This window comes from Pollachius pollachius, assembly GCF_949987615.1.
Source record: "Pollachius pollachius genome assembly, chromosome: 9".
NCBI lineage: Eukaryota > Metazoa > Chordata > Actinopteri > Gadiformes > Gadidae > Pollachius > Pollachius pollachius.
This window is the reverse complement of record NC_136942.1, coordinates 10495012-10509415: the sequence shown is the minus strand read 5'-3', so window position 1 is coordinate 10509415 and position 14404 is coordinate 10495012. Positions and strand designations below refer to the sequence as shown.

The following is a 14404-nucleotide window of genomic DNA, read 5'->3' as shown; positions in this document are numbered from 1 at the left end:
CTGCATCCATAGGAACATTACCAATACCAATAAACATCCCCAGTCATAATCATAGACTGTATAGGTGCTATTAATGTTCCTCATACCAGTTTCATTATATGTATCCCATTTCTTCAGGGTTTACATTGACAGTTTACCTGTATTCTTTAATTTTTTTGTACCGAAACACAAACCCACAACTCCATGACAGCGTTATAGATGCTTTATTGATCAATGCTGGGTGTAGTAGGGGTTATCACGAACATACTCCATGATGTGCTTCAGGGCCAGCCAGGTCTCTGAAGCGGTCGGGATGATCTGGTTGGCCGGTAGGAGGAATCCAGATAGACCGGTGTCCCTCAGTTCAAAGGCGAAGGAGTACTTGATGCCGGTATCGTAAGCCCAGTCGATGCTGCCGCCGCTGGCTGGATCTGTAAAGGATACGTCATTTATTTAGGTATTTTGTTAAGTAGTTTAGTCTTTCTCTTTGTAGAAAGAATTCACTTTCTCAAACCCTCTATTTGGAGCCCTTTGAAAAGTTTAATCATGCCATAGTGTCCCAACTTCACTACCCCACTACTTTCTGTTTTCCGTTATTGCATGTATTTTCTTTCCACTGAGGCACGAGTCCCTCTGCATACCCCTCATTGTGCTCAATCCATGCCATGTTTGATTAAAGTGGTGAGATGTGCCACGCTGTGAGTTTGTTCCAACACATTCGAGTACGTGCGACTACTGCCCTCTAGTGGACTGCAGGAGTCAAGTGTCACTTACAGATGATTTTGCAGATGCTTCCAACTTCGTAGCGGGTTCCATAAAGGGAGGCCAGTTTCTTGACTGCGGCCCGGCCCACAGTGTCCTAAAGAGAACCAAGAAGATACAGATGTTACAGATAATAATAGTTATAATAGTAGTAATACAGAATTAATAATAATACACTTTTTGCAGTGCCTACAGCTACAGATACGGAACAATAGCAACCTGTTGCACAGTATCCAACACATCTTGCATTTACACGTTCTAAATCGATTTGTACAGATTTATATTTTGAATTTGACCACTTTCTATGTTTTATGTATTTTGGTTATCCGTGCAGGTTCCTACTCTACCTCCAGCTGTGATGTTGTAGCCTTAAGAAGCAGTTTCACACCCTATCGAACCATCTCTATGGTGGCATGACATGGCTGTAGGATGATCTCTAGATCAGTGGTTCTCAAACGGGGGTACAGGAGTTGCATGAAGCACAGGCCCATGTTTCTGCTTAAATTGTGAGTATTTGCACGGTTGTAATGTTTATTTTGATACTGCCAATTAGAACACAAATACATTATTTATGTTCATAAAAAAAACCTCCCAAAATTATTTTGTGCCGGTAAAAGGGGGCACTCAGCTGAAAAAATATCTTAGAGGGGGTAGGTCTACACTGAGAAAGAGTTTGAGAACCACTGAAGTAGATCCAAATAAAACAGGGCCTCTATAGTGTGTTCGTCCTCACCAGTTCGGCCATGTCAGGGATGTCCTTGCAGGAGTAGCCGTGGGGGTACATGAGGAGCTGGGAGTAGGCATGGACGGAGATGAAGGACTTGAAGTTTCCGTGGGCCTTGATGAGGTTCACCACGTTGCTGACCTCCACCTCGGAGTTGGCAGAGAGGCCGTGGTACAGGTCGGAGCAGGGGTTTCTGCTGGTGCCGGGGCCTGGGCCACACATGCAGGGGGAACACACACGTATTGGGCATGTGTCCATGATTTGATTGTCCATGAGATATTGTATAAAATTTTAACTTTTTGGTTTTGAGATTGATTATGCTGTGTGTGAAATATAGGGGGAAATGTCTAATAACATGCAATTACCGTTATGTATTATATATATATAATATATAACTGTAATTGTATGTTAATGCACACAGTATATGCATACTGTGTGTTCAAAGTAGGCTATGTGCATACTGTGTGTGTGTGTATATATATATATATATATATATTAATACATCAGTGACATTTTTCAGAATCATTCTCCACAGCTTTCTGGTCACTGATGGAACCATTGCCTTGGGGAACCATTGTTTTAAGACATATCAATGATGTGGAAAACCACTGCCTTTTGTTTGCACCTCCAAAGCCTGAGTCCCAGTTCCTGTTGGGGTCCGCTCCGCGACAGCTAACGCCAGGAGACCTAGAGCGGGTCTTACGCCACATGCGGTCCTGCAAGCCACAGCAAACAAGGCATTTTTTCATTGGCACACTTCTAAACTTTAAACAGATAGTAATTGTAAATGTAGTATAATTTCAACAATGTTAGTGAATTACTATTCTGTAATGGTGATCCTATTGTTAGCGCTAATAGGAGTTTTCCAAGGAATACATTCCAACTGCGATGTCCTTACTTACACCCCCTGGGGCAATAAGAAACATATTACATTGCATATTGTATACTGTTTATACTTTTATTGAAAAACCAAAGGAAAACCATATCTTTCATGAATTTTCTTCCTATTTCTAATTGTCAATTTAACCAGCTCATCAAAGCATTTTTCTTGTTGTGAAAGTTTTTCTCAAGCTCTTTGACTATAGTAATACTTCTGTTTTGGTGAAATGCCCTGGAACGACCTTTGGGACTGTATTAGTCAGTCCCTCCAGAAAAACGTGATTATGCGATCGCATAATCAGCCAAAGTCCGCATATTCGTGCAGGGGCCGCATTTTTTCAAATATGCCGCACTTTCACCGCATAAATTGCAGATTTCCTCGCAAATTATGCGGTGAATTATGCGCATTTTCGTTGCAAAAAAGTCACATATATCTTAGCAGAAAGTTGAGAAATGTTGCATTTACTTCACACAAGAGCAGCCATTTCCCACTGTTGCCATGGGAACGTTATGAAGTGATGTAATTACGCAACGTGAACGTCATCGAAAAGCTGCATTTTTCGCAAGTTCCTGCATTTTTTCGCAAGTTCCCGCAATTTCATCGCATAAAATTGCATAAATATGCCACATGTTTTTATCGCATTTTTTAATCGCATCACAATCACAAAAAAACGCCACATTTTTCTGGAGGGACTGATTAGTTTCAGTTGAGTCAGGGCTAGCTGTTAGCCTCCATTGCTGTGAATGTATGAGTCAGCCTCATAGCTAGCTGTTGGCTTCCATTGTTGTGGGTTTATCGGGGTTAGTTGTTAGCCTACGTTGTTGTGGGCGTATGAGTAGCCATCAGGGTTAGTTGTTAGCGTACGTTGCCGTTGGTTTATGAGTAGTCATCGGGGCTAGTGGTTAGCCTACGTTGTCCTGGGTTAGTTGTAAGCCTACATTGTCTTGGGTGTAGGAGTAGCCATCGGGGTTAATTGTTAGCCTACATTGTCATGGGTGTAGGAGTAGCCATCAGGGTTGGCCAGCAGCAGCATGTAGATGTCCATGGTGTTAAGCAGTGAGGTCAGGGAAGCATCTTTGCCGTAGTCCGTCGCAATCTGAAAACCCGATAACAAAGTGATGGGGGTGAGCTCGACTCTTGAGCCACATCAGCCAGGGTGTTTGATTGAGCCAGGTGCTTCAGACTTGATCACATGATGACATCGCCCATAAGGGTTGCCCTGGATCCACTGGTTCACATGATGACATCGCCCATGATGGTTGACTTGGATCCCACTAGATCACATGGGAGCGGTGTTTCTCTACCTTGTTTGCGGTCCAGATGCCGGTGGCGGGGGACACCCACTCCCGGGCGTGGATCCCGGTGTCGATCCAAATGGCTGGACGGTTGGTGCCGCCGGTGCTGAACTGAATGAAGATGTAGAAAACGGACACAAGCCCTTCATTTTCATGTCGTAAAGAAGGTTTCAGCCTAACAACCTCTGATGGAGATCAGTTACCGGTGCGATTGTGTCATGGTTGTTTAATGCTTTATTACAAATCCTACATTGTCAACACTTATTCAGACATACACGACATGTGAGATACTGAAAGATACATACTAGAAAGCTATATCTATTCCCCCACACCGATCAAAAGTCTCTCTATCTCTCGTTCTCTTGTGTCTCTCACTCTCTCCTCTCTTCACTCAGTCTCTCTGTCTGTCTCTCTCTCCTCTCTTCTCTGACTCTCTGTCTCTCTTCTATATTTCTCTCTGTCTGTCTGTCTCTCCTCTCTTCTCTATGTCTCTCTGTCTGTCTCCTCTCTTCTCTCTCTCTCTGTCTGTCTCTCTCTGTGTCTGTCTCTCTCTCTCTCCTCTCTGTGTCTCTCTCTGTGTCTCTGTGTGTGTGTGTCTCTCTCTCTCTCTCTCTCTCTCTCTCTCTCTCTCTCTCTCGCTCTCTCTCTCTTACTCCCTTACCTTTAGGACGTACATGGGTCTGTTCTCGTATGACGACCCAATGAGTACTTTGGTGACCAGCTTGGGATGTTCAGCCACCAGAGTGTCCATCCAGTTGTAGATCTGCATGGGACGCACGCACACACACACAAACACACACACATACACACACACACACACGCACACACACACAAATGCACTGTGTGTAAGTCCCTGTGGACACATGTCTGAATAGCAAACTGGTTTGGACTAGCCTGAGTGTTGGAGAACCTACCGCCTCCAGCCTCTGATAGGACCCAAAGTTGTAATCCGATCCACTGCGCTCCAAAGCCTGACTTTCCTTCATCTCAGCCTCCTGTTCATCCAGAAGCTCCTACACACACACACACAAAGACACACATGCACGCACAAATACACATACATAAACATACACAAACATGGGCATATGCACACAGAGACACACACACACACACATACACCGCCACACAGACACAGACACACGACACACGTACACACATATACAAATACACACGCGCACACACAGACACACACAAAAGTCAATCCATTCACTAATGTCAGAATATATAATTTTATCAGCATTGATGTTATTTTGTCATGCTGTATTGTTGCCTTGTCAAGTAGAAAATGAATTGATTTAAATGTGGATTATAACGTTTTAGAATGTCTTCATTCAGAATAATGTGTTGCATGTTAATCTATGACTTCCCTTCTGGCTCTGCTGGGAGTTTCCAATATTTGGAGGTTCTTCAGTGACCCACCTGCAGGTCGTTGATCATGACGAAGAAGCGGATGTTGTGGGTCTGCAGGTAATCCTTGACTCCGCTGAGGCTTGCCTGGCCCACGCGGACCTCCACTGGCCGCCCCACAGACACCGGGTGGAGCCAGAAGTCCACCTGCCAGGAGAGGAGAGACTTAACTCTGTGTGTGGGTGCATGTGTGTGTGTTTGTGTGTGTGTGTGTGTGTGTGCGTATGCGTGTGCATGTGTGTGAGTTTGTCTTTTTGTGCATGTGTGTCTGAGTGTGAGTTTGTCTTTGTGTTTGTGTATGTATGTTTGTGTGAGTTTGTCTTTGTGTTTGTGTATGTGTGTGTGTGCACGTGTGCGTGTGGATTTGTCTTTGTGTTTTTGTCTCTGTGTGTGCGTGTGTGTGTGTGTGTCTGCATGTGTGTATGTGTGCATGCGTATGTGTACGTTTGTGTGAGTGAGGGTGCGTCTGTGAGTGTGCGTGTGTGAGTGTGGGTGAGTTTGTGAATGTGTGTGTGTGTGTGCGTGTCTGTGTGCATGCGTGTGTGTGTGTGTGTCTGCGTGTGTGTCCTCAGCTCACCTTCCAGACCTGCTCATTCTCCAGCGCCTGCAGAACCTGGACCTGCTCCTCAGCTTCCAGGTGGACCCTCAAGACCTGGTCTCTACAGGACACAAAACCAGAGCTCCAGTTTACAGCCAGGCACGCAACTCCCAGACCTTCAATATTACAAACAGCAGCTGTTAAGAGAAGTCTTTTGTATTTTTATGGCTCTTCAGTATCACAGTAACAATCTCAAAGGGCTTCCCAGGCCACCTTTGACAACACCTTCTAACCATAAAGGGCAAGGGAACCCTCTTAAAGCTCAAGGAAGAAACTTCTGAAAAGGAAAACCAATGAGGGGTGTTAATAAACACACATATCCTTAATCTATACATGCATAGACAATACACGCCACAATCTAAAGCCCACTCACCCATTGAAAACCCTTTTGCCCAAGGCTGACACAACGAGCAACAGTAGTAACGCAAGCACCTTCATTCTATCTGGGATCGCTCCGGACTGAAGTCACGTCTGCATACTGAGGATCTGTCGCTGGCTTTATACCCTAACCCTAACCACAGACATGTGTTCGCTTCCCAGGAAGGCTTCTGCAAGCTGGCCACTAACCAATGGGGACGCTCGGACTGGGTTTGGGTATTAGGTTAGAGATGGTTGGTTTAGGTATTAGGTTAGACATGGTTAGTTTAGGTATGAGGTTAGAGATGGTTGGGTTTAGGTATTAGGTTAGTGGTGGTTAGTTTAGGTATTACGTTAGAGATGGTTAGTTTAGGTATGAGGTTAGAGATGGTTGGGTTTAGGTATTAGGTTAGTGGTGGTTAATTTAGGTATTACGTTAGACATGGTCAGTTTAGGTATTAGGTTAGAGATGGTTACTTTATGTAGTCGGGTAGAGATGGTTAAGTTTAGGTATTAGATTAGAAATGGTTTATCCATCCCTAATCCATCCCTGTGTGTGTGAGCAGGACTGCGGGTATAAGTTACACAGTTGTGGGGGGCCCATGGCAGAGGGGGGCCCATGGGAATAAAAAAATATATAAACATGTCTGTAGAATTGCGTGTGTGTGTGTGTGTGTGTGTGTGTGTGTGTGTGTGTGTGTGTGTGTGTTTGCATGTGCGTGTATGTGTATGTGTGTGCTTGTCATGTAATCGCACACGTGGAACATGGATTGTGTTGTTTCACTCTTTGAACATGCTATTCTTGTCTCTGTTTGACTTTCCAAAGACCAGGTGAAGATAGTGGTCTTTTTCCCAGGTTTAAATGCTTGGGATCAACACACAAAGGCTGGACCAACACCAAAAGTGAGGAAGTTTGCTGACATATATCCTTCATTAGTCCTCAGATCAGTCAATCGCATTTTTACAGCCCCTAAGGACAGTAACACTCTCCCTTGGAGACGTCGATTAGAGCCATTACAGCACTTAAAGCCACAGAGTAATAAGTGTTCATACAGAGCATGACACAGTATTTACACACTATTTATTATGATATTCATATATATTTATTGTTTATATTTACACATATTTATATAAATTTATATTAATTTTAATAATAATTATTTAATTATTTATTCATCTCTCAACCTACGACTATTCTGCACACTTCTCACGCTACTGAGTCTGCGCAAAACAAACACGTGATCAGTATTTACGGAAGTGTGTGTCCGTTGTCGGTCATCGTTCCTCTTTTATCATAACCTGCTGAATAAAAAACAAAGCCAACGCGTTACGTCGGATCATATTCCCCGTATGAATAATGCTTTTTATTTAATTCAACAATCAACGGACCTAGGTTGGTGTGTGCGTCGGCTCATCTAGCGGTATGATGTAGTTAGACCGCGGATCAGAAGGGTAAAACGACCAGCTTATAACCAATGCTGAGGTCATTACTGGAACCGTCCCGCTGTTAAACGACGGTTTACAGTACTTTGAGGCTGCTGTGGCCCTTCTGTCCATCCATAACCCACCCATCCATCCATTATCCATCCACTAGCTGCACCAGCACCATGGGGGCCGAACAAAGCGTGGATGCGGAGCACAAGCACTCTGATTACACCTCCACAGGTAAGATACGTTTCTGTATTGACGGTTCAGTGTGATGGTGGGCTAAGGGAGTTATATCAGGAAATAGATATGAGATGCGTTAAAATGCACAGAGATTTTAACCGAGATCCTAGGGGTGTGTCTTTGAGGTCCGCTTTAAGAGATGACTGCTGAAGGCTGGTGTTGTCTCCTCCGCCGCAGTGGTGCCCTCCCCGGCGAAGCAGAAGGCGAAGATGGACGACATCGTAGTGGTGGCCCCGGGCACCACGGCCCTCAGGAACATCCACAGCGACCCCGACGTCATCAAGCTCCAGGAGATCCCCACCTTCCAGCCACTGCTGAAAGGTACCTGCGTCCCCAGAGGGTAGAGTGTTAGTTTCGTTGTTAGGTTAGAGATGGTTAGCTGAGGTACTAGGTTAGTGGTGTTTGGTTGAGGTATTAGGTTAGTGGTGGTTAGTTTATGTGTTAGGTTAGAGGTGGTTAGTTTAGGTGTTAGGTTAGTGGTGGTAAGGTTAGGTATTAGGTTAGAGATGGTTCGTTTAGGTATTATGTTAGAGACGGTTAAGTTTGGATATAAGGTTAGTGGTGATTAGTGTGTCTGAGAAACGTTTCTAATGGCAAATGGTGTCCATTAGACACTTGTGTTAAATTGATAATAATATATAGATAGTTTCCATCTATTCATGTCTCTGATGGGATCAATATGCGGCCGCGAAGCTGAGTACAGAGAGTGTTGGGTAAGAAATGGGACAGAGACATCGCCCGGCAGTCAGTCAGTCAGTAGTGGTATGATATGGTGACCAGAGTGAATGACAACAGTGCTGTGTCTAGACCTATGCCCATACACAGTTTGAGTTCCATTTCCACCGTCCACTTCGACATGACTTCCAGTTTCAGTGCGCTCAGACCCAAGAGCCTTGTCTTACTCTGAGACAGCGCTGAGCATTTGAAAGGCCTTCTCCAGCCCCCTGTCCGGTCTCTCCTCCAGGCGTGCTGAGTGGCCAGACGTCCCCCATCAGCGTGAGCCTGGAGCGGCTGGACTCGGCCCAGGTCATGCAGCTCTGCCTGCGCTACCAGGACCACCTGCACCAGTGCGCCGAGGCAGTGTCCTTCGACCAGAACGCGCTGGTCAAGAGGATCAAGGAGGTACGCCGTCACAGGGGGGGTGGGGCGGAGGGCCGACCTTCCCTCGCTCTGGTCACTCTCTCTCGCTGTGTGTGTGTGTGTGTGTGTGTGTGTGTGTGTGTGTGTGTGTGTGTGTGGGGGGGGTCTATGTGTGTACCAATGTCTACCACTATCTACTACTCTCACCCGTTAGAAACAATAAAAATTGGCATCATAATAGATTAAAAAAGGTTAAAGGGATACTTCACCGATGGAGATATGAAGGTTATATGAAGTAAATAATTCTATGTATTATAAATGTAAAATTGTCTCTTTGGCTCAAAAGTAAGAAATCCTCCAACTACCACAGTGCATTGCGCTCGCTGCACTGCCCGCCTGTTTCTGTTTGGAGGGGGAAGGACCCATGGTCCTAGCGCGAGTGGTAGCGTGAGCAAACTTTGTGTAAACATGTTCCCCGTGATACGTTGACTAGTTTAGAGTTCTGCCCTCGTTTTTTCAAACGCATCATTTGTATATTACTGTACAGCATAAAAACATTTGCTAATTATAGTAGCTCAGCACAGTAGTTGTACTCAACCTTTTCTCCCCAGTTGAAATAAGTGTTTATCTTATACAGTAGGCCTACTTTAGTATAACAGCACCTGGGTTAGTGAACAAATCACAACAACTAACATGAATTTGAAGTTTTATTCATGAAAAAATATGCACTATTTACAAAAATAAAACGTGTAGGGTGCGTTTGCTACAGTCAAAATAGTCACAGCTCATCTTGAGCATCTACTGTCTCCTGGTAGCCACGGTACTGCCCATCTTGTGCTGGGTAATTAGCTGTAATGGCCTGGACAACACAGGAAGCCGATGCTGTCTAAGAAAGAAAGAGAACAACATTAGCAAAGCAAGATAAATTATGCCTTGAGTAGCCGATACAGCATTACACAGACTTCAAGCTAACATAACGTAGCCTATGCTCTGCCAATAAGATGGGCTACTTTTGGATAGCAACATTGTCACGTTCCCCAGGACTCAAAACTATTGTAGCCAATGTGTTGTGCACTTACTCTATGCTCAGACGTCTGTTTCTCTCCGCGGGCTTTGGCTGGCATTTCCAGTTCACTTTCTGGGTCCGGAAATATGTATCCAATACCTAGCTGTTCAGATGAGGCGTGAAGCCTGGGTGAGAGGTTACACACATGGCCTCGTCCTCACCAGATTCAGCCATTTATTCTAGAAGAAACGTGCATAGCTGAGATTCGCTGCAGCACAGGGACTCTGTTTTAGTGTCTATAGGCAAACAGAGCAAACCGGCGCGCTCCGGCTCCTCGTCCTCGGCAACAGGCAAGGCTTGTTCAGCTGCAGCCGCAGCAGCCTCCTCCTCTATTTGTGTCTATTCTTCCTGGCTGTATTCTGGCTCGTACTAATAGCCCTGAATGTCCGAATCCAACAATAGATTTTCCAAATCCACTTTGGCTGTTTCACAATGCAAATTTGATCTCTAAATAAGCGGTGAAGAAAGATGGCGAACATTGTGTTTACATCTCGTACACGAGCTCCCGCCCCCCCTCATTCCTTATTGGTGGGCACACAAATTTGCAGAACCAGTGGTTTGTAGTCCTCGGCCCTTCTAGCAGGCAAGCAAAGTTCTCCCGAGATGACGTCAAACTCGTCATTTGACGTCATCTCGGGAGAAAATTAGATCAGGAAAGCTGGGCCAAGGGAAGACTGGGTTAGACTGAGGGAAAAAAACCTTTTTTTTTATATTACAATAGCGATTTTATAAGGATAGAACGCCGGTTCTGAATGGGTGAAGTAACCCTTTAACTATTGTATGATATTGTGTGAGATATTGTTCTCTCTCTCCCCCTCTGTCTCTCTTTCTCTCTCTGTCTCTCTCCCAGATGGACCTGTCGGTGGAGACCCTGTTCGCCGTCATGCAGGAGCGGCAGAAGCGCTACGCTAAGTACGCGGAGCAGATCCAGAAGGTCAACGAGATGTCCATGCTCCTGCGCCGCGTGCAGATGGGCGTCGACCAGACGGTGCCCCTGATGGAGCGGCTCAACAACCTGCTGCCGGAGGCCGAGCGCCTGGAGCCCTTCAGCATGCGGCCCGACCCCCCGGGGACGGACCGCGGCCCCCCCAAATGACCCCCCCCCCCCCCCCCCCCCCCCCCCCACTGAGACACAGGGCTGGGAAGGGGGGGAGGGGGGGAGGGAGCGCCTGGAGCCCTTCAGCATGATGCCCGACGCCCCGGGGATAGACCCGGGCCCCCCTAAGTGACCCCCGGGGAGGGAGGGAGTATGAGGAGAGATCTAGAATGAGAGAGTGAAAGAATGCTAGAGAGAGAGGGTGAAAAAGAGAGTGTGCGAAAGAGTGACAGCATGAGAGTTAGTGTGTGAGATCAAGTGTGTTAGAGGGGGAGAGAATAAGTGAGTGAGTGTGATGGAGTGTGTGTGAGAGAGTGAATGTGTGAGAGAGACAGAAAATGAGTGTGAAGGGAGCTAGAGTGTGAGCGTGTGTGAGAGAGTTAGCGGGGGATAGATGGGTGGAAAGGTGGAGCGGCGAAGCCTGAGAGACTTGAATGAGACTGATGAATCCTGGTTTAACTTCCTCTGCCTGAGAGGTCATGGACTAATCCCTCAACAGAAGGAACTCTGATCCCCTTGTGTATTTTATCTCTTATTAGTATGCGTTGCTGCCCTAGCCCCTGCTCCAGTCAATTAAAATAAGGGCCCTTTATTTAACCATGGCCGTGGCTTTTAACTGAAAAACTGCCATCGGTGAAACGGCCGATAACAAATATTATTTTAGACACAATTAGTATTTTGTGGTGAAATACAGAAGGCTTATTAAATGCTGGCTTACTGTAGTTGTACTGTGTCAATCACCGTCCATATAGAAACATCATTCATCAACCCATGGACGGCTGAATGAGCGTCATGACCGCCGCTGTCCTCAAAGGGGCACTGTCGCATCAGAACTAATGGAAGCGTTAAAGAGCATCACCTGTCGGACTTTCTATTTGGATAAGGATCGTCTTGAAAAAAAAAAATGTCTGCCTGCTTCCCGAATGAAGCAGCATGTGTGTGAATGTAGAATATTTCAAGTGTTAAAGGCCTGGACAATTTAATGATAATCGCCTTGCACTGCAGAAAACATGCTACATTTTCACTCACACACTCATGTTGATATCTTTGCAAGCCCATAAATCTTAAATTTTCGGTTAAACAGCGTTTTATGTCGTCCGTTCTGTTTCCGGTGAGGCGTGTACCTTAACGAAAATGCTCCTAACCTTTCCAATCGTTCTAAGGGACTAGGGAGGCGTTTTCCAGAAACTTCTTTCACACTGTGGATGATCAAGTGCATAAAGTGTTGCTTATCTTTGAGGCCACATGGGGGGCCATCAGTCCCCGGTCCGAAGGACTAACCGGGAGACCTCTTCTCACAGTCTGTCTGCGTGGGGATCCCAACAGCAGCAGGCTGGGGGCTCCGTGCCCTAGGGTCTACCCAGAGGGGGTGGGGTGGGGGAGGGGGCTTGTTACTCCACAAGCGATCATTAAAGTTATTGACTCTCAAAGCTCCCTTCTCTGCAGAAATGATGTACAGACGTAAATATGATGTTGTAAATGGTCAACGGACTGCATTCATACGGCGCTTTTCCAACCAGTGGCCACTCAAAGCACTTTACAATAGCGCCCAACATTCACCCATTCATTCACACACCGACGGCAGAGTCAACAACGCAAGGCGACAGCCAGCTCGTCAGGAGCAGTCAGGGTGAGGTGTCTTGCTCGGGGACATCTCGGCACTCAGCTAGGAGGAGCCGGGGAGCGAACTAGCAACCCTCCTCTTACCAGCCAACCCGCTCGACCTCCTGATCCACATGCTGTTGTATTCTCGTTAGTAGCTCATGGTCATCGGCTGATGACACGACAGAGCGTTGGTACAAAACGCTTGTGTCGTATTGAGCAGTGTTCAGGATGAGACCTCACAGTGCTGCCAGCAGCTGGGACTCAAACACACCTGGGCTCCGTTGCCCAGGGCTAGAAGGGGAGGTGTGGGGTCTCTTCCGGGGACTCCACCTCGAGGTCTTTCCCTCAAGGCTTTACGCTGACATTCTGCCTTTATAAGCGGTTATTTGGAGGATATAACTGCTTTATAACGGATTAGTAGTTGAAATGAAAACTGTATGAAGGGGTAGTGGCAAATGTACCTTACAGTGACACTTAACCGTCTCATTTAAGTGTCATGATTTAATCAACCTCACCTCAAAACATGAAAAAAATGATGTTTTGTTTGGAAAAGGGTTTCATTGTATAAACATTCTGAACATCCGGTATGGATCTACGAGTGGTGATGCTCGTCATCAAGGCTGTGGAAGCCCAGCTGTCACTCACAGGAGGAACCTCATATTTAACCTGAGGTGAACCGAAAAATGAATTCCGTCACAAGCTGCGGCCGTGTCCTCCTTAAGCGTTTGTGTTTACGTAAAAAACACAGCAAAACGCCCGCTGTTGGTGCCGAGAGACAACAGTGTGCGGGGTAAAGGTCTGACGCGCTTCTTTTAAAGGAGACATATTATGGTGTTTTCCTAACAAGTAAACATAGTATTTGAGTTCCAGAAAACATGTTTTTTAAGCTTTTTGCTGGAAATAGCTTTTAGGGAAAAGAATCTTGCCTACCGTTATTCCCCTGTTTCAGTCCCTTCAGAATGCGCTGTTTCTGGTGTGTGTAGCTTTAATGCAAATGAGCTGCTGCCAATTGACCAATGAGCTGTCAGACTGAACCACAGCATGGAGGAGAAGGGATTGTTGCTGTTTGCGGACTCCTGGAGCTTTATATCTATGTCAAATGATATAATATAATAATAATAATATTATACGTGGGTATTTATATAATATATCTAATATCATGGCCAGAAGCTATGTGTGCCTTGGATGATATTATGAATCATAAAGACTGCATCTGACGTCTCTGGCACTTCCACAACAAGTAAAGACTCGTAGTGGGGGATATCTCGTCCATGGTTGAGAGGAATTGGGGGAAAGGAACTTTGGCCTTGACTCTCTGAAGTCAATGAACTGCGACATGGAGGAGAAAGGGATTGTACTCCAGGAGCTGAGCTATCGGACTTGCCGCCGCGCTCCCCCCGCCGGAGCTGCCGGACTGCCGCCGAGACCTACCCCCACCGGACCTGCCAGCTTCGGCGGCAGTTCAGCTCCCAGAGTACACCCGCCGGAGCAGCCAGAAAGCTAAGGCCGCAGTTCAGATCCCGGAGTACACCGCCGGACCTGCCGGACTGCCGCTGAAGCTTCGGCGGCGGCCGGACTGCTTCGACGGCGGCCAGATTGTCAGTCCGGCGGGGGTAGCTCGGTGACAGTCCGGCAGCTCAGCTCTGGGAGTACAATCCCTTTCTCTTCCATGTCTCCTCCTCCGGACTGCCGCCGAAGCTTCGGCCGCAGTCCGGCAGAGACAGGGATTGTACTCCCGGAGCTTAGCTGCAGGGCTGCCGCGAATTCTCCCCACCGGACCTGCTCGTCCGCAAACTCTTAGCTATGCTCTGATTGGATTGGGGGAAGTGGGAGGTAATATTCAACTATGCCCCCTTTCCTACGTAGGAGGGGGCGCCGAAAGTGACT

General features: G+C 46.5%; 2 protein-coding genes across 2 annotated transcripts; one reads left to right on the top strand and one right to left on the bottom strand.

Annotated features, from left to right (window-relative positions):
* Nucleotides 1–210: 210 nt before the first annotated feature.
* Nucleotides 211–6083, bottom strand: cpa4 (carboxypeptidase A4; the record flags this gene model as incomplete). Its single annotated transcript, XM_079742678.1, has 11 exons — nucleotides 211–410; nucleotides 754–838; nucleotides 1475–1674; nucleotides 2091–2181; nucleotides 3331–3441; nucleotides 3650–3751; nucleotides 4302–4403; nucleotides 4555–4653; nucleotides 5060–5194; nucleotides 5625–5706; nucleotides 6019–6083. 11 exons carry the CDS (start codon nucleotides 6081–6083, stop codon nucleotides 211–213), a joined length of 1272 nt encoding a protein of 423 aa, XP_079598804.1.
* A 1183-nt stretch (nucleotides 6084–7266) lies between these two features.
* Nucleotides 7267–12199, top strand: borcs5 (BLOC-1 related complex subunit 5). The gene is made up of 4 exons (XM_079742662.1): nucleotides 7267–7667; nucleotides 7848–7991; nucleotides 8635–8792; nucleotides 10667–12199. The coding sequence occupies exons 1-4, from the start codon at nucleotides 7610–7612 to the stop codon at nucleotides 10910–10912; spliced, it is 606 nt and encodes a 201-aa protein (XP_079598788.1). The 5' UTR covers nucleotides 7267–7609; the 3' UTR covers nucleotides 10913–12199.
* The last annotated feature ends 2205 nt before the right edge of the window (nucleotides 12200–14404 follow it).